This window comes from Balaenoptera acutorostrata, chromosome 10, assembly GCF_949987535.1.
Source record: "Balaenoptera acutorostrata chromosome 10, mBalAcu1.1, whole genome shotgun sequence".
Taxonomy (NCBI): Eukaryota; Metazoa; Chordata; class Mammalia; order Artiodactyla; family Balaenopteridae; genus Balaenoptera; species Balaenoptera acutorostrata.
The window spans coordinates 21,687,268-21,714,690 of NC_080073.1; the positions used below are offsets into that span (position 1 = coordinate 21,687,268).

Consider the following 27,423-nt stretch of genomic DNA (forward strand, 5'->3'; position numbering starts at 1 on the left):
GAAAGAAATATGGTGTTTCCATTTTTTAAAGATAATTTAGTGGGTACAAAAGTATCCAAATTTAAATAGTTATAGTTTTCAATCAAGTAATTAATTTTAGAATACCCCAAGGCTGAGAGTTTTGTTTTCTCTTACTTTACCATTTCTATAAAGCATCCTTGCATACAAAGCCAGATGGTTTAAAAAACACTGCGATAAATAAAACTTTTAAAGTGCCTAGCATATTCTGCATTTAAGAGGCTAAACTCTGATGGGACAAAGCACTCTGAACATGTTTAAGCTTAATGTGTGTCAGTGGTTGAAGTTCTGGAAGCTCTTATGTGTTTGCTTATACAGCAACAGTATTAATAAATAAGCCAGGAATTTCAAAAAGCGTGAATAGTCCTGAAAGAGGACATTACTCTTAGATGTGCAAAAAGAAAAGATCCAAATTCAAATTTACTGCCTCATTACACAGGTTTTGTCAAGAAACAGGTGAAGCCATTCATATTATGCTTTTTTTCTATTCACCCACTCCCACCCTAAAAATCTTAACTGAAAATTTTAACTTGTTTTTTTTTTAACTTGTTTTTAAAGTGAAATAATTTATAGCATTTCCATGCTAGAGTTTTCTATTATATTCTGACCACCAACCATTAGTAATTGTAATGAGTATATTTTTTTCATTCACGTCGTCACTTTCTCCAAATTTACTGCATTTAGTCTACAGATTTCACCATGTAGAAAATGGGTCTAAAATATGTATAAGCCCATGCCAGGTTTAAAAAAGGGTTCCATTAGTATTCGGTTTTATTCTGGCTGGAAATTAATAAAGCATTAAAGTTTTATTAACAGTATTTGAAACACAAGCTGTTTTTTGCTGCAGAGAGAATATTTGCATGTTTATAGGGCTGTCACTGAGTTTCTCAGACATTTAACACAGATGTACAATAAATAAAGTCTCATCCCCCCAAAAAAAATCTTTGATAAATTTTATTCATATTTGGCTATGGGTACAAATTCTAGGCCATGTATGTGAAGTCATGGTGATATCGCTTTGCTAGAGAGAAAGGCTGCAGGTTGGCTAAGAAGTTAAAATGCAAGAAAAAAGCAGGAGCGGCACATGCATTGCTTCTTATTCTAGGACATACAGGGTCTCTTCAGTAAGTACTGCTCCAAACGTCTTCCTAATTCCATGCTAGGGAAAGCTAAATATTTTCTATTCATCTATGAAATCACTCAATTGGCAAGGAAAACATGTTGTATCATCTATTTCTAAATACATGGGAAGTGAAAGGAAGAAAGTAATAGAAAATATAAACTCATGCTATCTTAATTCTAATGTCTAGCTATAAAAACATATAATTGTACCAAGTGCTACCTAATATTTTTATGAACTGCAGAAGCTGATGATCACTCCCATTTTTAAAAGTCTTTTTGCTTGGTCATCTAAAGATGCTTTTCAGATTTCAAAAGATCAGCTATTATTGTCCTCTTTCTGCCCCTAAGGAATTAGTAAAATGCACGTTCATTTCCTTCTTTCTAAATGTTCCAGTTAAAAACTAAACAGTGAAGAAAAAAGGGAAACATTATCTTGGACACCTTTTTGTCATTATAACAACAAAAACTGTGCAATAGAAACTCAAGTTTTATTCTGATTTTTTTGTTTGTTTTTTAACAAGACTGTCAAGAATAATACAGGTTACAGAGCTGTAACCTCCTTAAAGAAGATGATATTTAGTTTGCAACAAATGCCTTCTAGTGAGAACATATTACTAGCACTTCAAAAATTTACAAAAAGTTGACAAAATATTCTCCTAAACAGCTAGCTTTATATTTATAAACAAAATAGAAACAACTGGTTTATCCACTGCACATCAAACAGGAGGCAAAGTGATCGAGATCATCTTTGATTTTAAAGAATAATAAAAACTACTTTATACCCCACATATTATAATGCTAAGGAAGGAATATTTTTGAAGGATGCTGAGGGGAATTAAAACAGGCTAATGCATGATATCATCTCCTTTCGTAGTCTTTGCATTTACTCATATTGCCTTGATCCTTTACAATTACTTTTTTCCTACAAGATAACCATATTGTTGCCGTACAATCCATAATTCTTTTCTTTTATTCCCCTTAAGAAATAAGTGCGACCCATTTCCTATCAGCTTTCATAAACACACTTGAAACTTCAGACATAATAGGAGGGCGGTTTCTTTCAGTTTGAGGCCTTTTCTCTGCAACAGCAGAGATGAGAACAGGGTGACCTCTCCGTGCGTGCTGCCATGGATAGCTGGATGGTTTGTGCACCTCGTATTTCAAAAACACAAACGGAAAGTAGGTCTGGACAAGGACAAACTGCAACTCGATTTCTGCTGCAACCCTGTCAGCAGGTCAGCTCTATTTACTCCTTCACTTTACTGATATAGTCAGTGAACTTGCTGATGTTTTCTTCCTGCTGTTCTAGGGCATCCAGGACAATGCCCATGGGCGTCCTCTTCAGACCGATTCCCTCCATTTTATTCTCCAGTTTGTTCTTGAGGTTCCGGAGTCTCAGCGATGCGTGGATAAACATCACTGCAGGGAAGTGAAACGTGGTTAGCATCAAAGTAACCGTTCTCTGTTTCCCTTCACACTTGTAGCAAAAACTCTCTCTGTTAGCTACAGTCCGGTCTGGTTCTCTCATTGATCCAAGTCCCCACATGGATCCTTGGACTTTATATAAAGTATTCTTTGTGTGTGCAGGAAAATGTTGTGTTCAGCAGGAAGGACCATAATCTGGCTGCCACTCTCTTCCCTTCACCCATTGATATCATTACCTTTCAGATGCTACTTAAATGCCCTGAAATTCAAAGTGAATCCATGCGATTCCAACTTCACTAAAAAGCAACTGAACACTAAGCTTTCCAGAAAAGAGCTCATGCTCAGTTCAGGGATTACCTGTATTTTGTCCCCGCAGGAGGCATGCAGGTGAAGTCCTCTTAGAAAATGCCTCCTATGGGGCAGTTTTCCACAGTGTTGGATATAGATGTCTACATAAAAAGCTAAGGGTTTTATGGGCCTTATGTAACCTGGTGTTCCCCAGATTTGCCTGAATATTAAGAATTACCTGAGTTTGTTTATAAAGATTCTCTGGCCTCTCTCCTGGACCTTCTGAACCAGAATCTTAAAGGGATGGTCCTGGGAGTCTGTATTTTAAACAGACACACTTGGTGATCTGCACCAGCAGTTTTCAAACTTCTGTGTACAACATACAAATCACCTGGAGAGACGGTTAAGTAGGCAAATTCCCAGTCTTCATCACCTAAAATTCAGACTGTTAAGACTGAGGTAGGATGCCAGAATGTAACATTTCAGTAATCATTGTGGATGCTTCTGACAGGCGATTTTGGACCTTCATTTTGAGACGCACTGACGTGTGTTCTCTCTGGAGGCTCCTAATCTAGAGTGGCCCTTAGAAACATTTGAGAAGCTTTCTAAAAAAAAATACAGGTTCTTTGGGCACCACTGTGGACCCAAAGAATCAAAATCTCCAAGGGATGTAGCTGGCAAATTTATATTTTTAAAAATCATCCAGGATGACTCTCACAGTCATCCAAGTTTGGGAATCACTGATCTTGTCTAATTTCCTTCTGTTATAGATGAGTGAACTACAGCCCATAGAGGGTAACTGGTCCAGATCACATGGCTGGTTTCCAGCAGGTCTAGGAATAGAAACCTGGACCCTTGACTCTTGACTTCTCATACATTTCATTACCCTGGCTTGTGTTTTACAAGCTGTGCACTTAAGCAGAATCACTGAACTACTAAGCCTGTAGCACATAAAGAAAACCTGAAGAGTATTTCAAAAAGTCTGAATTTACTGATTCAATTATTTTATCCAATAAGGTATGAGATTCACATATAAATATTCCGGGCTTAATCTAACAAACCCTAAACAAGCGATTGATTTTATTTAATGGTATAGTGGCACACGTGAAATGCTATTAAAGGTTAAAGGGATATTCCTGTCACTTAATACACTATAATTTTAATCAGATTTCTATTGATGAGACTGGAATTTTATCTGTTCTCTATTTCAGGCTTCAAGTGCTTGGGAATCTCGGTAAACAATGCATATAGACTTTAGAAAATGTCTATTTCTCTTCACCAGAATTGGAGTACTTGGTATCTATATTCTGGGCCAACTTACAAAACTTTCAACACTAATTATGATCTTCTGAGTAAGTAGAGAGTAAACATTCATTTCTCTGTCACCACAGGATGCCTGGCACTGAACGACTGAGAACAGACTCTAACATCAGACAAATCTGGATTCCAATGCAGGCTATACCACTTTCCTGCTGTATGACTTGCGATCCGTATTTGTTTTGTGTACCGTATTTGTGCAATTAATGGACTATTAGGCCTTGATCTGCTGTTTCAGAAAATTCTGATAATTTTGTAGACCTGCCAACACACCTCAGAAACAGGTTAGGTTATTCCCACTGAATGATCGCGCCTACATTCTTTACGATATAAGGAAAGGAAGACCCAGGTTCACTTACACAGCAGAGGAAAAGTAATGCCAAACACAAAGACCATGACTCCCCCAAACATGGATATGAGGAAGTAGCTGGCTAGCATGACCACCATGACAAACGTTGTGGGGTACCGCTTCTTCATCCGGCGGAGGATGTCTTTATTATGGGCTGCCCACACAAAGCCCGTGAACACCAGCACCACCACGATGCCTCCAAGAATCATGTTGAAGGGACTCAGGAACCTGGGATATGAAAAAAGAGGGAGCCCAGGTCAGGAGGAAGAAGATGAGGAAGGGGAGGAAGAGTAATAACAAAGTACTTACTAAGCCTTTTATATAAGTTGTCTCATTTAATCATATCTTGATGAGGTAGATGCTATCAATTTACTTCTCAAAGGAAGAAACTTAGGCACAGAGGTTAGAAAATGGTAGAGCAAAGATTCACACAGAGGCAGTGTGACTCCCACCAAACAGCCCGTCTCGATAGAGGCCCAGCATTTTAAAAGACTAGAGCCCCTCTTTTGGATGGGCTGTCTTTAGCTTTTATACATCCTGGGCTCTAGTACACGTTGATTGTATTTTCTGAGCTCCAAGGGCTTATTTAAATCCTCCTAGAAGCTGCCATGCTAGATGAATGTGGAGTACAGGTCACACAGTGGTCTCCATGAGCCCGATCCAGTCTGCAGTCACACTTGTGTTTGGACTGTGCAATAATTTTTAAAACTTTTACTTGAATCCCAATGTGTTTTTTTTTTTTTTTTAAATCCATAAATCTTGGGATTTCTTGCTTCTCCTGGAAACAAGAAAATCTCACAAAACTGGGCCCAGTTTCCCACGTCAGCCACTGGCTGGAGTGCCTTCTCATTTAGATAGAATAAATGCTCTCCATTTAGCGTCAGCCCTCCCCCTCGCCCCCCAATATCTATGGCATCTCTGACACAGAGGCCCCCAGTGAGCTGCCATTAATATTGTTTTTCTAACAGCTACCCTGCACTGCTCTCTTACATAAGCTGCCTGGCCCATGGAGGCATTTGGGTTTATGACTCCTGGCATAGAGAGGTCATTATAATTCTTTAAAAGGCCCAGAGTATCATTAGGAGATGGGTTATCAACTGAGATTTCCAAGCATAGAACCTCCAGTTTCACTGTTACATGAAGCAAAGGTTACTCCACTGTTGATAATGGGGGAAACACATTATAAAGAGGAAATTTAGATCAAGTATTTCATAAGTGAGAATGACGGGGCATTGTAGCCCCACTCAGCCCAACCCTCCCACCCCACTCTGTGTACAAAATCCTCAACAAGACATTTGTGGTCAGCAAGTATGATGAATTACTAACTTTTTACCCTTCTAAGAGGCTAATGAGCATTTTGCTTGGGAAGGACAAGGAGGGTCAGTGTGTTATCGTCATGCTCTGAATATTAACATCACTGATTTGGAAGACAGGATAATGAAAGGTGATGCCCAGAGCTTACTTTCTCTGAAATAGAACAGATGAAGGAGTCATATCTTTTTTTAAAAATCCCTTTAAATTTTAGCTCTGATTCTGCCTCCTGAAACACAAAAGCTATTTTAAATAGTTTCAAATAGGAGTGAAAGTATTGCATATCTTAATGGGTGAAATCAGGGATATAAGTTATGTCAAACTCCTTTGAAAAAGTTAAAAATTTCTACCAAAATGCATGCAGTTAAACAGTGGTAAAAGCAGTAGCACGTAATTTAAAATTAAACCCTACAATAATAAGCTGCTTATTTCATTCAGAACTCTTGCAAATACTTATACCCTTCAAGGCAAAAATCTCCTCTTTAGAATAGTCTAAGGAAGTGAATAAAAATGCAAAGACTGAATTGTAACAGTATTCACACAAGTGGTATTTATGATTTATAAACTTTAGAAACAACCTATGTGGCCAACAATTTACTAAATGGTGGCATATACAACTGTTTTCAAAAAGTCAAAGTATACTTAATAATGTGGGACGACAATAATATATTGATTGGGTAAAAGCAACAATTCTCTCTGGTAGGTGGATTTAGCACTTATGTTATATAACTCAGAAGTAGAAATTTTTGCAATTCATAAATTATTTTGTAATCAGAAACAAAATGAACATATAAAAAATGAAATATAAAGATGTAAAATGGGACCTCCCTGGTGGTCCAGTGGTTAAGAATCCGTCTTGCAATGCAGGGGACACGGGTTCGAGCCCTGGTCAGGGAACTAAGATCCCACATGTGGTGGGGCAACTAAGCCCGCGTACCGCAACTACCGAGCCCACACACCTCATCGAGAGAGCCTGCACGCTGCAACGAAAAGATCCCGTGTGCCACAGCTAAGACCCGAGACAGCCAGTAAAAATAAATTAAAAAAAAAAAAAAAGATAAAATAAAACCTGACCTTTAAAAAAAAAAAAGAAAAAGAAAAAAGACTATGGGATGGTTAATTCAAAAAAAAAAAAAAAAAAAGATGTAAAAGTAACTGCTCCTCAGCCCCACAACTCCAGCTTGGGACAGGCCAACTACAACAGTCCAATCTTACCTTGCCTCATCTCTCCAATATCATTAATGCAATTTCAATTCATACGCACAGCCAAGCTCTTCCTTCTCCCTTCCAAACCTAGGTTTCCCACCCATTCTCTAGATCCTCTTGTAACCAATCCACCACCACCCCCACAAGCTTTCCCACCATCCAGCACATGTGCTAGTCTATCTGTCCTCCTCCCTCAGTTTTTTATTGTTTAGGTCTCTTCGTCTCTTTGTTCTTTTTTCTTTTCTTTTTCACAGTTTTATCTGGCTTATACCCTGTCTCCAGCTTTGACCCTGGAATTGGTTTGGGAAAGACAAAAATTTCCTTATAGGTCTGGGGAAGGGAAGATTTGGACAGGGCCAAAACAAAATCCTCTTTAGTAAGTGGTAGGGAGACTGGGTAGAGAGGCTCAGAAACTCTCACAGATTAATACATTTCATTTCTAGCACCAAAAAGATTCTGAGAGAAATGATACCAAAAGACTCCAGTAGTTATACTGGGTAATAGGATCATGGGTAATATATTCTCATTTGCTTATGTCTATTTTCATATTTTTTCAATAGCCATGTATTACTTGAAAATAAAAAAAATTGATATTTAAAAATAAAAGAAATGGGGGAAAGATGCCTGAAAGAGACAAACCCTTTTACATAGCCTTGATGTTGACAAAATCAACATTAACTCAAAGAAGTAGAGCAGAGAGTTCAAGTTTAGGAAACTCCTTTGCATAAGCTGCAAATAGGAGATGGCTGGTTGGTGGCAAAGTGTCAAAGGTGTCCGGCTCAGTTCTTCCTAGAATATCTGTTAAAATAATAATTCACGAGGTGTAGCATATAATAAAATGCATGCCAAGCTGTTTCTATTTTTCTTGGGACAAGTGAGGTAGATACCTAGGCTGAATGTCTAAATAAAGCCCAGGGCAAAGAACAATGAAAAATCCAGGCATGACTCAAGTAATTCCAAATTTGCTTTTCACCTGTTCCTGTTGCTCATGTTCGAGGGAAAAGAACAGAGCAGAGTCCTACAGAAGTGGTTTTAGCTCACCACATGCCCAGCCATGATCTGTAATTAAACCAAAGTTCCAAGCTGGAAAAAATGAACAAAGTTACTTGGAGCAGAAATGATTTTCTTCCTTACTCTGCTCAAGGGCAATTCCATTCTAAGAAAGGGTAAAATGCACACTACTCCCACTGCCCTGGCACCTTCCTCTACTTGGAGCAAAATAAAACAGACCACCCTCCAGAGATTAATTTCATTTTCCAGTGAGTGCAGGAGTTTGGGAACCAGGTCTCGACTGAGATGAGTAAAGCTGTTTTACTCAACAGTTGGGTTCTTAGTGACGTCAGTCACAATGAAGCCCAAGGACCTTTAGGACAAAACTTCCATAAATGTGCCGCCCCAGCTTTCATGTGGACAATTGGGCTCGATGGGTGTCATTTCATTTTTTGGTAGTCTGTGAATGAGAGAGAGGGAGGAAGGGAGGAAGGAAGATAGAGGGAAGCAAAGGAGAGAGGGAGAGAGGAGGGAGAGAAAAGAGAGCGAGATCGTGATTTTCTATCTTTGTTGAAAATAGGACCTAGTTTTACAAATCAAAAACAATACGTTTTTCTATTGTGAGTTACAAATATATACCTACATACATATGTATCCTATCCAATTAAAAAGTTGATAGATAAATGTAATAGTTAAAAATTCTGGTGGAATCACTGACAGTTGTATAAAGGTTTAGAATCCCATCGCAGAATCCTGTAGCAGACTCGTCAAAGAGGAATCATCCCAGTCCCATTAAACAGATGCATAAACTGAGGCCCAGGGCAGTGAAGAAACATAGTCAAAGGGATCCAGGGGGAGAAAAACAGTGCCAGTTGATGTAATTGTGACAGCAATTCATAACATAACCCATTCTGTGTTGTTAACCAGCTCCAGAGATTTCCCCCCTCAACCATTTTAGAACCCTATCCTTCCAGTTGGGGTAAGCAACTAAGGATCATTCTGGGAAATCCCTCAGCATTCTCATTTCTCTCTAAAGGACGGCGGCTATGAGCGGCTGTGGATACAGGTCCTAAACTTGCCAACATGACTCAGCTAGCTATGGCTATAGTTTCAGCACAAGTTGCTAAAAAAAAAAAAAAAAATCTTGGCCAACCACAGAATTTTAGAGCTAGGATGGATCTTGAAAACACACCTCGTTCTACATAGAAGCAAAGTAAGGAATAGATAAGTTAATAAATTTGTCCCAAGGCCACCAATTGCAGCGCTGGTGATAAAACTTTACCCAGAGGTCTTCAGATCGACTCAAGTGCACGTTTGGTAACTCCTGCCATGCTGGGATGCCAACAAGAGCCAAAGAGGTGGTGAAATATTTTCTGAGCAGCAGAAGCAGCTTTGCACTGAGTTCCAATTTTCTAACCCAAAAAAGCTCTTTTGGCAGTTTGGTTCCTGAGGAAGCCTGACTCACCAAGAAAGGGGGGAACAATTTACTCACAGGGCACTTCTCTAAATTGGTGATGTTTCTCTGAGGTTCTTAAACAACCAGAGGGGTCACTGCCAATATGAATCCACCCATCCATTTTCTTGCTTCTCATCACTCTTAGGATAAAAACAGGATTCTCTCCACATTCTACAAGGTCCCTCAGGGTCTGGCCCCTGCCTGCCTCTGCAGCCAGGGTATGTAGTTTGTACCTGGGACAATGGGGCTGAGCTGAGGGCGTAAATGGGGCTGGAAATTCAGGTCACAATTCACCCTCCTAGCCTGCAATTTGGCTTAAGCTGCATCTCCCAGGACGAAGGGACAATTTTAATCATCAGTATGAGGGATGGCTAAGGGGTACAGCATCTCTGCCTGTCAGCTTTCTCATACCACCGCCTCCTGATTTTGCACGCCATCTGCTGGCATTCCTATCTATCTCTAGAACTTACCCTGCCCCGGCCATCACAGGCCTGAGCACAAGCCGTTCTTTCTGCCCGATTCACTCCTATCTTCTTCGAATCTCAGCTTAATCAGCTTTTTCTCAGTCTCTCTGACCACGTCCTAGCACCGTCTGCCTCTTCATCATAGCTCTGAACCCAGTGGCAATTTGATATTTATTTGAATGAATATTGGATGAATGTCTCTGTCTCCCACTAGAGACTAAGCGCTATGAGGGCAGGGACCGTGACATTTTCTCCCCAGCACTTGGTACAGTGGCTGGCACAGAGCAGGAGTTCAGTAAATATTTGTTGCAAGAAAGAAAAAGGGTAAGTAAGAATCTAGCACATTTTCATGTTATTTAAGGTAAGCTCAGCAACTTTGTATGGCCACAAATTCAGTGACAAGAGATTTGTCTTGGACAAATCGCGATTATTCTCACTGTACACTAAGTATTACTGTAGAGATGGTCCCCGTCTTTGTACCTTCACAGAGTTGTGATGAAAGGAACAAAACAAAAACCGAAAGTAGGAAAAACTCCTATGCAAACATAGGCGATAATCACATGAAATCACAGGGCCCTTGGGCTCGCTGGAAGGAGGAATCTTTGTAAGTTCTGTCACTAGTGCTGGCTGGGGGCCAGGAGGGAGAGTGGATGGGACAGAGAGAGATTCATCCACCTGCAGACCTGTGTATATAGGCCCTCTTGCTCTTGGATTCCTTAGATAGTCCCAACCGTCTTCTGTGGTTATTTTGGTTTCCCAACACGGCTTCCTTCCTGGCAAGAACTATCTCTGACTATAAAGGATAAATGTAAATGTACAAATCAGTTTTGAGTAGACGTGATCAGTGTCTCCTGGGCCTAATGATCACAGGCAGTTAAGGTGGGTCAGGGATCAGACTCTTTTGTCACAGAAAGGTTAAAGTAACCTAACCTTGAGATTTTCCTAACCAACTGAATCAGCTCAGCTCATAGTATTTATTGCGTACTCACTGTGTACTGAATACTTATCACACCGTGTGTATTGGTCCCATCAAACTAAACACATCCAAATGATCCACTGTCTTGGCAGCAGGTGGCATGTAAAAAGTATCCATTCTAAGACATATGAACCTCTGTGTTTTCTTTTGTATTTTATTTTTAATAAACAACAGCTTGGACCTGGGTTAGAAGCCATGAGTCTCACCCCTCCCCTAGCCATGGAGCTTCAAATAGTCACTATACAAGGGACTAATTAGACTGCAACAGATCCTTTTTAAACTTTTTTTATGGCAAATTTCTAAAGGTAGAGACAGTGGTATAATGAACCCTCATGTACACTGATCACTGCCTTCAACAATTAGGAACCCACAGTTAATCTCACAGTAATGCTTTAGAACTCAAGTGGAAAGATATTTGTTTACAAACTGTTCTTTCTGAATGCTTTTAGTGGAGTTGATTAAATGGTTGTCACATGGCAAGTTCTTACAGCACTGTGGAAAGAAGACAGGGGTTTGGACAAATGCTAATGAGCCTGGTGACACATAAACTCCCTTCCTACAAGCAGTTCCTGTCTATTTACCTCCCACTAACCCCAGTTTCTGCATTCCTTTTTGTTTCCTGCAGACGAGGACTTCACTGATGGGATACAAAGCAGATCAGGAGAAGCAGGAGCCAAAGCCCCAGTTTTCCACTTCAGATGGGCTTTCTGTCTTCCAGGTATCTCCATTTCGCGAATGCTCCCTGGGAGAAAACGCCAGGAAATCCTATCTATTTATGGTAAATGCTTGCAGAACAGAGATGCAGCCTACATGTTTTTTCTTAAGATCACGGGCATGGAAGTGTTCCCTGAAACAAGAAGCCAAGCTCGTTACAAGAGCCAGGGGAGGATGTTATAAGTATTCTGAAGCTGAGTGATTCATTTGTCCAAAAGGAAAATAAAAAATCTCCAACGGGGCTGCTCAATTTGGTATAGGTCCAGTTCATCTTTTAGAATTGCATTTCCTGTACAGAGCTCTCTGCCCCTAGTAAGTTGATTGAGAGCTTTTGCCCTCTTAGAAAGGGGTAAAAAAGAACCCCCAAATCCGCCTATTTACTTGAACATTTACCCAGAATCATTGTAAATCCTTATATAGGGAAAGGGGATAGAAACTACCAACCCCAAGAAATATTTTAAAAAATAAAGTGTGTATGGGGAGATGTTGAGAAGAACAAGGTTATATACATAGTGTCAGAAGATGATTTAACAAAAGAATTCTTACTTGAGGAAGAATTTTGAGATTAAAATGTCACTGAGTGTTGATAGACCTCTTAAAGTTTTGTACTTAGAAGAAACACATGACCCGTCCCGGAATGACATGTGCCGGCATGCCATGTGCAGTGCCTCAAGTGCAAATAAAAGTGCGTGGAAGGGCAGGAAGAGATTAATTCTGGGAGGATTTGGGATGGCTGGGTGGACTCGTAACTCCTGCTGGTATCCTCAGAGCATCAACAGTACCTGGCAAGTAGCAGGTGCTCAGTAAATATTTGTCCAACTGAGTAGAAGGCATCTGCGCTGCGGGTGAGGATGGTTCCATTTAATAATCCTGTCCCCGTCCATATACTCCATGCCTCTCCCATTTTTGACACCGGAGAGTTTTGCGATTTGGCATCATAATGTATAGGGGAGATCAGGTAAGTCAGGTTGAAAATGATGTGTGTTTATATATGTGTATGTTTCTGTGCACTTGTATAAAAATTAATTCTTACGTGTTCAGCATCCTCTTGGTGCCTCTATAAACATGGTGAAGGCAAGAACCACAGCTGTCTCATTCTCCACTGTATCTCCCAGCACGGTGCCTGAGAAATTGGTAAGTGCCTCATATTCTTTGTGGAGTGAACAAATGAAACAACACAAATAGAGTAATATGGTAGAATTGGCTGATGAATCTCAGAAACATTTCCACTAGGTTTCAGCATGTTTATGCAATTGATTTCATCTGCAAAGGTTTTAATACATTCCCATCCATCCGAGGGCTCTCTGATTCTTTTCTTCCTCTACCAGCTAGAAACTTGGTTTTCCTTCCTTTTTGCAGGAAAAGGGGCAAACAACCTGCCCATTTCTTAAAACCAGATGCTGGTGGCTACCAGCCTAGAACATACTATGGGACCACACTCATTTTTTTAAAAAATTATTTTTATTTTTTCGCTGCGTCAGGTCTTAGTTGTTGCACGCAGCATCTTTCCTTGAGGCATGTGGGGTCAGTAGTTGTGGCACGTGGGCTTAGTTGCCCCGTGGCATGTGGGATCTTAGTCTCCCGACCAGGGATCAAACCAGCATCCCCCGCATTGCAAGATGGATTCTTAACCACTGGACCACCAGGGAAGTCCCGGGACCACACTCATTTTGAAAAGATTACAGTAATCCTCTTTTCAGATAGAAGAAACTCCTTACCATCTCAAGCGACTAAAAGCAAAAAGTGGTAACTCCAGTTTCCACCCAGTGGTAACACCTCCGTGGGCCACATGGAGATGAAGTATCAATACTTTAGCTAAGGAGAGACCTTCAAGATGGCAGAGGAGTAAGATGTGGAGATCACCTTCCTCCCCACAAATACATCAGAAATACATCTACATGTGGAACAACTCCTATAGAACACCTACTGAACGCTGGCAGAAGACCTCAGACTTCCCAGAAGGCAAGAAACTCCCCCACGTACTTGGGTAGGGCAAAAGAAAAAAGAAAAAACAGAGACAAAAGAATAGGGATGGGACCTGCACCTCTGGGAGGGAGCTGTGAAGGAGGAAAAGTTTCCACACACTAGGAGCCCCTTCACTGGCGGAGACGGGGGTTGCAGGGGGGAAGCTTCGGAGCCACGGAGGAGAGCACAGCCACAGGGGTGCGGAGGGCAAAGCGGAGAGATTCCCGCACAGAGGAGCGGTGCCGACCAGCACTCACCAGCCCGAGAGGCTTGTCTGCTCACCCGCCGGGGCAGGGTTGAGGGCGCTGGGAGCCGAGGCTCAGGCTTTAGAGGTCAGATCCCAGGGAGAGGACTGGGGTTGGCGGCATGAACACAGCCTGAAGGGGGCTAGTGCATCACAGCTGGCCGGGAGGGAGTCCAGGAAAAAGTCTGCACCTGCCTAAGAGGCAAGAGACCATTGTTTCGGGGTGTGCGAGGAGAGGGGATTCAGAGCACCGCTTATAGGAGCTCCAGAGACAGGCGTGAGCCACGGCTATCAGTGCGGACCGCAGAGACGGGCATGAGACGCTAAGGCTGCTGCTGCCGCCACCAAGAAGCCTGTGTGCGAGCACAGGTCACTATCCACACCACCCCTCCCGGAAGCCTGTGCAGCCCGCCACTGCCAGGGTCCCGTGATCCAGGGACAACTTCCCTGGGAGAACACACGGTGCGCCTCAGGCTGGTGCAATGTCACGTCGGCCTCTGCCGCCGCAGGCTCGCCCAGCATTCCATACCCCTCCCTCCCCCCGGCCTGAGCGAGCCAGAGCCCCCGAATCAGCTGCTCCTTTAACCCCGTCCTGTCTGGGCGGGAACAGACGCCCTCAGCCGACCTACATGCAGAGGCGTGGCCAGATCCAAAGCTGAACCCCAGGAGCTGTGCGAACAAAGAAGAGAAAGGGAAATCTCTCCCAGCAGCCTCAAGAGCAACGGATTAAATCTCCACAATCAACTTGATGTACCCTGCATCTCTGGAATACCTGCACAGACAACGTATCATCCCAAAAGTGAGGTGGTGGACTTTGGGAGCAACTGTAGACTTGGGGCTAGCTTTCTGCATCTAATTTGTTTCTGGTTTTATGTTTATCTTAGTTTAGTATTTAGAGTTTATTATCACTGGTAGATTTGTTTATTGATTTAGTTGCTCTCTTCCTTTTTTTTTTAATATTTATAGATATTTGGGTTTTTTTCCTTTTTCTCTTTTTGTGAGTGTGTATATGTATGCTTCTTTGTGTGATTTTTGTCTGTATAGCTTTGTTTTTACCATTTGTCCTAGGGTTCTGTCTGTTTTTGTTTTTGTTTTTTGTATAGTTTTTAGCGCTTGTTATCATTGGTGGATTTGTTTTTTGGTTTGGTTGCTCTCGTCTTTCTTTTTTCTTTATTCAATTACTTTTCAATTTTTAATAATTTTTAAATTTTTTTATTTTAATAACTTTATTTTCTTTCTTTCTTTCTTTCTTTTTTTCTCCCTTTTCTTCTGAGCCGTGTGGCTGACAGGGTCTTGGTGCTCCGGCCGGGTGTCAGGCCTGTGCCTCTGAGGTGGGAGAGCCGAGTTCAGGACATTGGTCCACCAGAGACCTCCCAGCTCCACATAATATCAAACAGCGAAAGCTCTCCCAGAGATCTCCATCTCAATGCTAAGACCCAGCTCCCCTCAATGACCAGCAAGCTACAGTGCTGGACACCCTATGCCAAACAACTAGCAAGACAGAAACACAACCCCACCCATTAGCAGAGAGCCTGCCTAAAATCATAATAAGGTCACAGACACCCAAAAACACACCACTGGACGTGGTCCTGCCCACCAGAAAGACAAGATCCAGCCTCATCCACCAGAACACAGGCACCAGTGCCCTCCACCAGGAAGCCTACACAACTCCCTGAACCAACATTACCCAGTGGAGGCAGACACCAAAAACAACGGGAACTACGAACACGCAGGCTCTGAAAAGGAGACTCCAAACACAGTAAGTTAAGCAAAATGAGAAGACAGAGAAACACACAGCACATGAAGGAGCAAGGTAAAAACCCACCAGACCAAATAAATGAAGAGGAAATAGGCAGTCTACCTGAAAAAGAATTCAGAGTAATGATAGTAACGATGATCCAAAATCTTGGAAATAGAATGGAGAAAATACAAGAAACGTTTAACAAGGACCTAGAAGAACTAAAGAGCAAACAAACAACGATGAACAACACAATAAATGAAATTAAAAATTCTCTAGAAGGAATGAATAGCAGAAGAATGGATAAATGACCTGGAAGATAAAATAGTGGAAGTAACTACCGCAGAGCAGAATAAAGAAAAAAGAATGAAAAGAATTGAGGACAGTCTCAGAGACCTCTGGGACAACATTAAACGCCCCAACATTCAAATTATAGGGGTCCCAGAAGAAGGAGAGAAAAAGAAAGAGACTGAGAAAATATTTGAAGAGATTAGAGTTGAAAACTTCCCTAATATGGGAAAGGAAATAGTTAATCAAGTCCAGGAAGCACAGAGAGTCCCATACAGGATAAATCTAAGGAGAAACACGCCAAGACACATATTAATCAAACTATCAAAAATTAAATACAAGGAAAAAATATTAAAAGCAGCAAGGGAAAAACAACAAATATCATACAAGGGAATCCCTATAAGGTTAACAGTTGATCTTTCAGCAGAAACTCTGCAAGCCAGAAGGGAGTGGCAGGACATATTTAAAGTGATGAAAGGGAAAAACCTACAACCAAGATTACTCTACCCAGCAAGGATCTCATTCAGATCTGACGGAGAAATTAAAACCTTTATAGACAAGCAAAAGCTAAGAGAATTCAGCACCACAAAACCAGCTTTACAACAAATGCTAAAGGAGCTCCTCTAGGCAGGAAAAACAAGGGAAGGAAAAGACCTACAATAACAAACCCAAAACAATTAAGAAAATGGTAATAGGAACGTACATATCGATAACTACCTTAAATATAAATGGATTAAATGCTCCAACCAAAAGACATAGACTGGCTGAATGGATACAAAAACTAGACCCATACATATGCTGTCTACAAGAGACCCACTTCAGACCTAGGGACACATACACACTGAAAGTGAGGGGATGGAAAAAGATATTCCACGCAAATGGAAATCAAAAGAAAGCTGGAGTAGCAATTCTCATATCAGACAAAATAGACTTTAAAATAAAGACTATTATAAGAGACAAAGAAGGACACTACATAATGATCACAGGATCAATCCAAGAAGAAGATATAACAGTTGTAAATATTTATGCACCCAGCATAGGAGCACCTTGATATATAAGGCAAATGCTAACAGCCATAAAAGGGGAAATCGACAGTAACACAATCATAGTAGGGGACTTTAACACCCCACTTTCATCAACGGACAGATCATCCAAAATGAAAATAAATAAGGAAACACAAGCTTTAAATGATACATTAAACAAGATGGACTTAATTGATATTTATAGGACATTCCATCCAGAAACAACAGAATACACTTTCTTCTCAAGTGTTCATGGAACATTCTCCAGGATAGATCATATCTTGGGTCACAAATCAAGGCTTGGTAAATTTAAGAAAATTGGAATCGTATCAAGTATCTTTTCCGACCACAGCGCTATGAGACTAGATATCAATTACAGGAAAAAATCTGTAAAAAATACAAACACATGGAGGCTAAACAATATAGTACTAAATAACCAGAGATCACTGAAGAAATCAAAGAGGAAATCCAAAAATATCTAGAAACAAATGACAATGAAAACACAACAACCCAAAACCTATGGGAGCTCCAGAGACGAGCTCCAAGGTTGTCCACTCTCACCAGTATTATTCAAGATAGTTTTGGGAGTTTTAGGCACATCAATCAGAGAAGAAAAAGAAATAAAAGGAATCCAAATTGGAAAAGAAGAAGTAAAGCTGTCACTGTTTGCAGATGACATGATACTATACATAGAGTCTCCTAAAGATGCTACCAGAAAACTACTAGAGCTAATCAATGAATTTGGTAAAGTAGCAGGATACAAAATGAATGCACAAAAATCTCTTGCATTCCTATACACTAAAGATGAAAAATCTGAAAGAGAAATCAAGGAAACACTCCCATTTACTATTGCAACAAAAAGAATAAAATACCTAGGAATAAACCTACCTAAGGAGACAAAAGACCTGTATGCAGAAAACTGTAAGACACTGATGAAAGGAATTAAAGATGATACAAACAGATGGAGAGATATACCATGTTCTTGGATTGGAAGAATCAACATTGTGAAAATGACTATACTACCCAAAGCAATCTACAGATTCAAGGCCATCCCTTTCAAACTACCAATGGCATTTTTCACAGAATTAGAACAAAAAATTTCACAATTTGTATGGAAACACAAAAGACCCCAAATAGCCAAAGCAATCTTGAGAAAGAAAAGCTGGAGGAATCAGGCTCCCAGACTTCAGACTATATTACTATACTACTTCAGACTATACTGACTACAGGAATCAAGACAGTATGTTACTGGCACAAAAACAGAAATGTAGATCAGTGGAACAGGATAGAAAGCCCAGAGATAAACCCACGCACATATGGTCACCTTATTTTTGATAAAAGAGGCAAGAATATACAGTGGAGAAAAGACAGCCTCTTTAATAAGTGGTGCTGGGAAAACTGGGCAGGTACATGTAAAAGTATGAAATTAGAACACTCCCTAACACCATACACAAAAATAAACTCAAAATGGATTAAAGACCTAAATGTAAGGCCAGACACTATAAAACTCTTAGAGGAAAACATAGGCAGAACACTCTATGACACAAATCACAGCAAGATCCTTTTTGACCCACTTCCTAGAGAAATGGAAATACAAACAAAAATAAACAAATGGGACCTAATGAAACTTAAAAGCTTTTGCACAGCAAAGGAAACCATAAACAAGACAAAAAGACAACCCTCAGGATGGGAGAAAATATTTGCAAATGAAGCAACTGACAAAGGATTAATCTCCAAAATATACAAGCAGCCCTTGCAGCTCAATATCAAAAAAACAAACCACCTGATCCAAAAATGGGCAGAAGACCTAAGTAGACATTTCTCCAAAGAAGATATACAGATTGCCAACAAACACATGAAAGGATGCTCAACATCACTAATCATTAGAGAAATGCAAATCAAAACTACAATGAGGTACCACCTCACACCAGTCAGAATGGCCATCATCAAAAAATCTACAAACAATAAATGACATTTTCGATGGTCACAACTGAAGGGGAGGGCACTTATTTTTTTTCCAAATTATGTTTTACTAATAAAACAAGTAAAAACTGATTTATCAATCTTCACATAGTAGAGAGCAGAGATGGTGCTAGACATCCTACAATACACAGGACAGCCCGCTACGACAAAGAATTCTACGATCCACAATGTCAGCAGTGCCCAGGTGGAGAAACACTACAGAAGGGTATTTCACCAAATTTGCAAGGGCAATATGAATCAGCAAAGAGTCTGAATTCTAAACTGTTTAAAATTGAATTTTTACACCGTAGTAATCCTAACCAATACGTAGTAAGCACTGTTAGCAATGACCCAGTTAGAATCACTCCAGGAGCATGTTGCTGTATGCGCTTCAAAATAATTTATTCCGTTAAGTACGTTAAAAGTTGCCCCCGTGATCACGTTGAAACCTTATGTTCATTTATTTATTCTTTGCATTCGCCAGCTAAGCATCTGCTGTATTGTAGGCCTTGGGGATACAGGGAATAAAAATAATGCTAACCACCACAACAAGAAAAAGAAAAAAATAATCACAAACAAAACCCACAGGGACCTCCCTGGTGGTCCAGTGGTAAGACTCTGCGCTCCCAATGCAGCGGGCCCGGGTTCCATCCCTGGTCAGGGAACTAGATCCCGCATGCATGCCGCAACTAAGAAGTCCGCGTACCGCAACGAAGATCCCGTGTGCTGCAACTAAGAGCTGGTGCAGCCAAATTGATTGATTAACTAATTAATTAATTTAAAAACCCACAGTCTCTGGCCTCAAGGACTCAATAGTGCAGAGTGAAGACAAGTGAAGAGACAAATTAAAAGCCTGTGGGGTAAATACCAGACAAGATATGGGCACAGGTGTGGGGAGTGAGGGGCAAAGTCCTGTAGGAGAGGCAGGAGGAGATGAGTAAGTTGGGGACTGGTGTTTGGGTGGATGGAGCTGCTGGGATACAGATGCTATCTGTGTTTCTCCTTAAGTCAATGATAACACCAACAATGATAAAAATAATAATGAAAACTCCAAAATAAATTTTGTGAAGCAAAAAGTAGGAGCCAGATACTGTTCTAAGAAACTTGCCTATATTAACTCAGATAATCCTCAGAAAAGCCCTACAATGCAGGTACTATCATTAGTCTCATTTTACAGATGAGGAACCTGAGGCAAAAGGTGGTTCAAGTGACCTACCCAAGGTCACTAGTGACTGCTAGTTGGGATTCAAAATTTACTTAACCAGGCTCTGGTGCTGAAATTCTTAACCACTACTTTCTACTCTGTGAAGAGCCAGAAGATATGGCAACTGTCCCCCACAAGGACTATTAGCTAAGAGACTTAGACTTAATCTAAGAGGCAGAATAGATCTCCTGAGTGGAAGTCATATGCCTGGGAAACCATGCTTTTAGGATGAAGACCAAACTTCTAACCATGGATTACCAGGCCCTGCCTGATCAGGCCCTCACTGCACAGATCTATCTCTATCCTAATCCCTCTTAATCTCCATCTTGGTCTGGGCAGCCCTTCCTGGTGTTTTGGAGCTAGATAATATCCACTTGGTCCTCCTCCTCCCTTCCTGCAATCTTCATGAGCAGGCTTTCTCTATCCTTACCCAAGCCAGTTTTCAACTCAGAAGTCTTCAGACTTGAGGCTAGAGCCCTCCAACAATGACCTGGTGGTCCCTTCTGTCCAGCAGGGGACAGCACCATTGAAGAAGACACTTCCAACACAGTCCTTTCCCCGGGAAACACCCAGGCCACATTTTCACACACACTCTACCAAGATATCATGAGAAACCATCAGATGCCAGTAGAGAATCCAGTCAAACAGCCTCCAGCACTGTTCTGACCCTCCCATCTACTGAATCACCCAAAGAGGAGAGTTCTCTTTAGAATGAGAAACCGGGCATCAACTAAGCCTCCCTGACCCTGAAGACATTTGGTTTCTTCCAGCTTTAAGATACTACAGTTCCAAACCTCATGACTCACAGGAAGATGGCATAGTAGTTAAGAGTCTGGGGTTGTGACTTTGAGCAGGTCATTTAAACTTTCAGAACCTCAGGTCTAATAATAACAATAATAATAATGCAATAATAATATGTCATCTCATTGGGTTGTATGAGGGAATTTGCTAAATTACTTAGCAAAGTACCTGGCACAGAGAGCACTCAATAAATGTTAGCTTTTATTATTATTAAATTATAAAGGAAGAAAAGTGCAGTCTGGAAAGAACTACAGGCTGTGCATTTGTAGATGTATAGGAAACAGTTGAAGATGTCACACCAGGTTTTACTGGGGTACAAAGGGAATCCCACACTTGGCACACAATTTTCAAAACAACTTACTAGCCTGTATCTTTGGTAAGTTTTTAAAGATAAGATTAATTAAAAAATGAAATGGCGGGTGGGATAGGGAGGGTGGGAGGGAGACGCAAGAGGGAGGGGATATGGGGATATATGTATACGTATAGCTGATTCACTTTGTTATACAGCAGAAACTAACACAGCATTGTAAAGCAATTGTACTCCAATAAAGACATTTTAAAAAAATGAAATGGCTACTTTTCACTTTCACTTTCAAAAATTTGACTGCCAATCCCCGTCTCCTATTTGAAAAGGGAAATAGGAAGGGCCAACACCCCAAACTGCCTGAGTTAGTAGGCTAAGACACCACAATGAAGGAGCTATATTTAGTCAGGGGGCCCACCCCTGGCATTCATAGTGAAAAATGAATTCCATCAAGGTAGCAAGGCTGCTGGAGCTTGTGTCTGATCTGGGCAGTACATCTTTTTGAAAAGCAAGTTTTTTTGTTTGTTTTTGGTTTTTTTTCTGTACATTTGATTGGTCTGTGTCAAATCTTGCCCTATATCTAGCTTTGGGGGAGTGTACCTCAAAAAAAAAAAAAAAAAAAAAGACCCCATAGCTAGACGACCAGGTAAGATGCCTTTACAAAGAAAGAGAAAAGAAAAAGAAAGCAAAACAACAGAGGCAATCCTATTTACCAGTGATTTTGTTTTAAAGAAATTTTTTTATTGTTCGGAGAAATAAGCCTTAAGCATAAAGCTAGGGGAAGGTTCAGAAGGCAGCTGCTCCAGGCCTGTCCGACTCCAACTAATTTTAACTTGGCTGCCGTATAATTCAGAGTCGGTTCAGAGCCCACGCTGTCCACACACCAAGCCATTCTGAGTTGGAAATTCCTTAAGCAACACATCACGAGGATCTGTGTAATTGTCTGTTCAGTCTCACAAATGAGAGTCCACTTCTGCATGGGGGCAAATATTCTGAACCACACCCAGAAACTGTGAACTCTCCCTCTCCCCCCTGTGCTGGGTATTTGGTCCTACATCTTCTCAACAACTGTCACGTGCCCTTTGGTCAGGATTCATGTGTGATTGATCTTGGTGTGCCCAAGCTTGGCACAGAGAAGTGACTCAATAAATATGCCAAAGAACAGCAAACCAACTACAGAAACCACCCTATTTGGCCTTTCCCACACCTTCCAGGTTTAGATTTTTCCTTTCTCCCAGGCCAGCTTGCTTTTTCCCTCTGTGTTTGCTTTCAAATAGAAATGCCAGACACTTCTTTAATGGCAAGTGGGTTTCTTTATAAAGTCTGAGGGTGCTTTTTTCTTTAAAGACGCATGGGATCAGCAAGATCTAGAATATCACCACCCCATCTTGCAAAAGTGAGTGAAGCATTTCTTAAAGGGTGAACTACAAGAAAAAGTGGTTTCTAGAAGAACAGGTGTTGTGTGAAATCGCATATAACAGAGGACAATTTTAAGACCGGGTGTGAAGATAAAGTGACCATGCCTGGCAACTCCTGGAAGAAAAAAGAGCAAAAGGACACCGTTTCTAAAGTCATGGCAGATTTCACCCCACACTGGGAGATGCGCCACCAGCCTACACCCACCCTTTTTCTCCCAAGCTCCGCTTTCCCGTACAATGTGGCAGGCATTAGGCAGAGAAACCTATAAAGAGAGTCGCCTCTCTGATGCCCCTTCTACACTAACACCCCAGAAGGCAGAGTCCGGATCCACACCCTGGCGCCCCAAGCCTTCCAGGGCGGCGTCCGCCCCAGCCAGCCCCAGCATAAGGTTACACCACTTTCCTCTTTCTTCTTATTTTTAAGAGACTGGGGCGCTACAAATATCACCCCCAGCAAAAGCGTAATTGGGGCACAGCGGGAAAGAAGTCATTTTTTTCTTGCCTGAGGTTGGCAACATTTCCTCACCCCAGGACTCCCCATCACTCTTCAGCCCGAGGCGCGGAAAAAAAAAAAAGGACCCCCAGATTGCTGCGGCCTCGCCCTGCGAACAAGTTTCCACTGGTTTGGCCGCTTGCAGTTATCAGGACAGGAGCTGGTCTTGGAGAACGTTTACGCATCCCGGGATTTTGCACCAAGAGCCCACTCGGTGCTGACCCCGATCAGTGCCCGGGAGGGGGACCCCACTTACCCCACAACGGAAATCATCATGGCAGCCACCACCAGGTAGTTGGTCTGATAATAGAGCAGGTTGCTCACCACGCGGTTGTTCCATTTGGAAATGTCCCTGAAGTCCGGCCGGGCGAAGCGGTCAGAGCCTGGGAAGAAATCGTCCCAGGCGCGGAGCGGAGCGATATTCACGTCCATGTCTCGCTTCCCAGCTTCTTGTTCTTTGCTTCTGGAATCTGGCGGCGGCGGCGGCGGCAACCGATCAGCTGAGCTGGGTTAAAGATGACAGCGGCTCTGGCTCGGGCGGCTCTGCGGTTGGCGGGCAGAGAAACCAAGGAAATTGGGAGCGGGCGGGCGTTTCTTCTCTTCTTTACTTCTTGATTGGTTCTAAGAGGTTGGTTACAGGAAAACTGGGGCCCCGCAACAGAGCAAGGAGCAGAGTGCAAAACAGAGGTGAAATGACAGAAAGAAATCGGCGGAAATCCCCTGTCTGAAGAGAAGTGGCAATGCCTTCCCGGGCAGTCCGAATACAGCCTGCTTTAAAATACCCCTTTTGAGGGTCTAGTCTACGAATGTCGTCTGGACTTTAAGGACAATTTTTGCAGCTCTTCAGAAGCCAATCTAAGTGAAATGGAGTGGAAGGCAACTATAGTGTTTCTGGAGGATGAGCTGGTTTTGAAAATTAAGTAGTTACTAACCTTTGCACATCCGAATGCAATTCACATGTTTTCTCTGTTTCACCATGAGTCACTATGAGTGAAATCAGACTGGCAAAATGGGAAAGAAGGACGTGTAGAACGGAAGGGCTGGTTTGTTCTTTCACTTTTCTTCTTTGTTCTCTATCTCTGTTCTCTGGGGGCAAAATTATACAACTACTGTGCCGGTCTGATGAAGTGGGCACTCTGGTCACTTCAGCCCTGAGCTGAGCATGTTGTTTACGTTTGAAACTAAACAGTGCTCTGCAGTGAACTAATTGTTCTGCACCCAGTATTTTCTGGGCAGAAACGTGGATTCGACTCCAAAAAAAGCTTTCTTAGTTTTTTTTTTTTTTTTTTGGCTGCATTCCGTCTTCGTTGCTGCGCACGGGCTTTCTCCAGTTGCAGCAAGCTGGGGCTACTCTTGGTTGCGGTGCGTGGGCTTCTTATTGCAGTGGCTTCTCTCGTTGCGTAGCACGGGCTCTAGTCGCGTGGGCTTCAGTAGTTGTGGCCCGCGGGCTCAGTAGTTGTGGCTAGCTGGCTCTAGAGCGCAGGCTCAGTAGTTGTAGCGCACGGGCTTAGATACTCTGCGGCATGTGGGATCCTCCCAGACCAGGGATTGAACCCGTGTTCCCTGCAATGGCAGGCGGATTCTTAACCACTGCGCCACCAGGGAAGTCCCGCTTTCTTAGTTTTATCCTAATATCTGTGAACATCTCTAAGGGAGCACAGTATTTTAATATCTATGTGATAGCTTTGTATCCCAGCCCAAAGAACTGCCAAGAGATGTATTAGTTGTAAATTTCCTTCTAGGGGTTCTGAAGAGTCATCTATTTTTCAGTTAAGGGGCTGGTTGATAAAGTAAACCTCCTTTTATCAAGATGCATAAGAATAAAGTATTCTGGTTAATTGTGTGGTAGGCAGATTTCTAAGATGCTAGCATGTAAGATAACGAAGTCTTTAAACCTTCAAGTGGTGCTGTTTTTAAAAACTGAATTCACTTTCCTCAGACCACCAATTTTCAGAAAATTGGAAAACCATAAAATATACGAAATGCAAAGTCTAGAAGAAATAATTTGATTTCCCTTGATGATTCAGAAGACAGTTAAGAAAATTTCAATGCCTCTAAGGAATTACTCCTGCCACTGGTGTTTAGGAAAGTTTGGTGATTGAATCCAATCGCTAAGATATAGACTAGATCAGCGGTCCCCAACCCTTTTGGCACCAAGGGCTGGTTTTGTGGAAGATAATTTTTCCACGACGGAGTGGGGGGATGGTTTCGGGATGATTCAAGCGCATTACATTTATTGTGCACTTTATTTCTATTATTATTACATTGTAATATGTAATGAAATAATTATACAACTCACCATAATGCTGACAGGAGGCGGAGCTCAGACGATAATGCGAGCGATGGGGAGCGGCTATAAATACAGATGAAGCTTTGCTCGCTCAGCTCACCCGCCACTCGCGCCCTGTAGTGGTCCGTGGCCACTAGATGACACTTTCTAAATAAAGTTTAAAATGTGAAAATGTTCCTGAGCTCTCACATTTTCTTGATTGTAGAAAAATGGGAAGGTTTAAAGTCAGAGAGAGCAAAATTAGAGTCCTAGCTCCTTCGTTGCTGGTGAATGACTTTGGAGAAATTACTTAATCTCCTCCAGCCTCAGTTTCTTCATGTGTAAAGTGGGTGTAATAGGAACATCTGCCATATAGGTGAAGATAAATAAAATACCGGATGGGAAGTGTTTAGAGTATAGCAATTGCACATTGTTAAATACTACTGTTACTGTTATTAATCATAATACAGGACTTGATTCATCTGTATGGTATTAACACTGCTTTGACCTGAGTTGTTTTCTACGCTGCTATAGTGAACATTCACTGACCTTTCTCTATCTAGTTGCAATTTTATTGCTATTGTTGTATCCGGATAGACTTGATAGCAAAACAAAATGTTGAAAAATTTCACTAGGACGCCAACAGATATTTTGAGTCCTTTCCAGGTGAAAAAGGTGAAAAGAATGCAGTCTTCCTGTGCCTTCAAGGATCTTGCAATGCAGTAGAAACCTAAACTTAAATACAAGACAGTGAGAGGAGTACTAGATAGAGGTGTGCCAGGGCTTGGTGCTTAGTTACAGGAAGTCAGAGGGTGGTGAAGAATTCCCTGGGGCTTAAGAATTACAGGAAGCTGTGCTGTGGGCAAGCTGAGTAAACGATCTTGGTCAAGACCAGTGTGGGAGCCCCAGTAGGACCCCATTAGGAGCTGTGACCAAGAACTCTTACCTTCCAATTGCTCAGGACCGCATGACCATAAGTTGTCAAGTGTGTGTTAGTAATAATAGCATTACTCACTGATTATAGGCAAATGATATCCAGTAAACATTTGTTCAGTGTTTTTTAATTTATTTGTTTAAACCTCCAAAGAGGTTTAAAAACAAAGAAATGAAAAAAATCTGGATATAGCTGTATATAGCATGATCCCTTTCTTCCTCTCTCCTAAAATATTAACCATCCTCTCTCTGGTTTAACTATGAGAGACTTCTTTTTTTCCACTACACGTTTCTACCTGTATCATAAAATTAATTAAAATAAAAATGAACACATGTGGAATCCTTACTTTATTTCAGGCTCTGTTTGAAATGCTTTTAGTCACAGCTCTTTGTCATTGTTCATTCAGGGGGATTGGATTCAACATAGAGCCTTTCTGGGGCTCTTCTGTCCAAATCTGTGCTTCTAGATAGGACCACCCAGGATATTTATCTGTCTGTATATAAACCATAGTGGATAATCTAACAGTTTGTGCTATAGTCCATTTAAAATGAAGTCTGTTTCAAGGTTTTGCTTGCGTGTCTCTGTTACTTTCATTAGTGGCAAGGACAAGTGGCTATTTCTTATCTGTCACTGTGAGCCAGTGGGAGTGCCTGGTGTCATCTATCAAAATACCACCACAGTGAGTCAGGGTGTTAGTCCCAAGGCACAAGCAGGGCCAGATGCCTTTGCAGACCTCTTCCTGGGCCAGCCCCTTTCTGTTCATGGTGGGCCTCAGCTTCCTCCTCACGAAGTACGTGGGTTTGGACTATGTGATCTCCAAGGCGCCCTTTGGTTTTTACCATTTGAGGGGGTTGTGATGCTCACTGCCACTAATGGAAAGGTCTCCTAAAAGTAGCATTGCTGGGGACCCAGCACACATGAGCCTGTTTTGAAAAAGAACCTTAGTAGTTTCCATCTGCGGAGGAGTCTAGGCAAAAATAGAGGTTTCTTAGTTGATGTTGAGACATGTGACCGGGAGAGAGGCTGGTGTTTCCTGTTCAGTACTGTGGACTGTGAACTCTATCCCTCCGTTTACTGCCTGGCGCTGACTTTCAGCTCAATGAACGCTATTGACTTAAACCTGATTGGGGGATAATAAAGGACAA

General features: G+C 41.7%; 2 protein-coding genes across 2 annotated transcripts in view; one reads left to right on the forward strand and one right to left on the reverse strand.

Annotated features, from left to right (window-relative positions):
- Positions 1 to 1,609: 1,609 nt before the first annotated feature.
- Positions 1,610 to 23,952, reverse strand: ARL6IP5 (ADP ribosylation factor like GTPase 6 interacting protein 5). Its single transcript, XM_007192429.3, has 3 exons — positions 23,332 to 23,952; positions 4,530 to 4,747; positions 1,610 to 2,559 (listed from the first exon to the last, which is right to left on the reverse strand). The coding sequence occupies exons 1-3, from the start codon at positions 23,505 to 23,507 to the stop codon at positions 2,387 to 2,389; spliced, it is 567 nt and encodes a 188-aa protein (XP_007192491.1). The 5' UTR covers positions 23,508 to 23,952; the 3' UTR covers positions 1,610 to 2,386.
- A 135-nt stretch (positions 23,953 to 24,087) lies between these two features.
- Positions 24,088 to 27,423, forward strand: part of UBA3 (ubiquitin like modifier activating enzyme 3) — a 28,440-nt gene continuing 25,104 nt past the window's right edge. The window contains exon 1 of the mRNA XM_057555664.1: positions 24,088 to 24,118. The gene's annotated coding sequence lies outside the window, so the exon portion shown is untranslated. The remainder of the gene's footprint in view (positions 24,119 to 27,423) is intronic.

Excerpts from the sequence above, each read along its gene's own strand:
- ARL6IP5 (XM_007192429.3), bottom strand. The coding sequence starts at position 23,507 with ATGGACGTGAATATCGCTCCGCTCCGCGCCTGGGACGATTTCTTCCCA. Across the intron at positions 4,748-23,331 it reads ATGATGATTTCCGTTGTGGG|GTTCCTGAGTCCCTTCAACA; the intron begins GTAAGTGGGGTC and ends TTCATATCCCAG. Across the intron at positions 2,560-4,529 it reads CATTACTTTTCCTCTGCTGT|TGATGTTTATCCACGCATCG; the intron begins GTAAGTGAACCT and ends ACTTCCCTGCAG.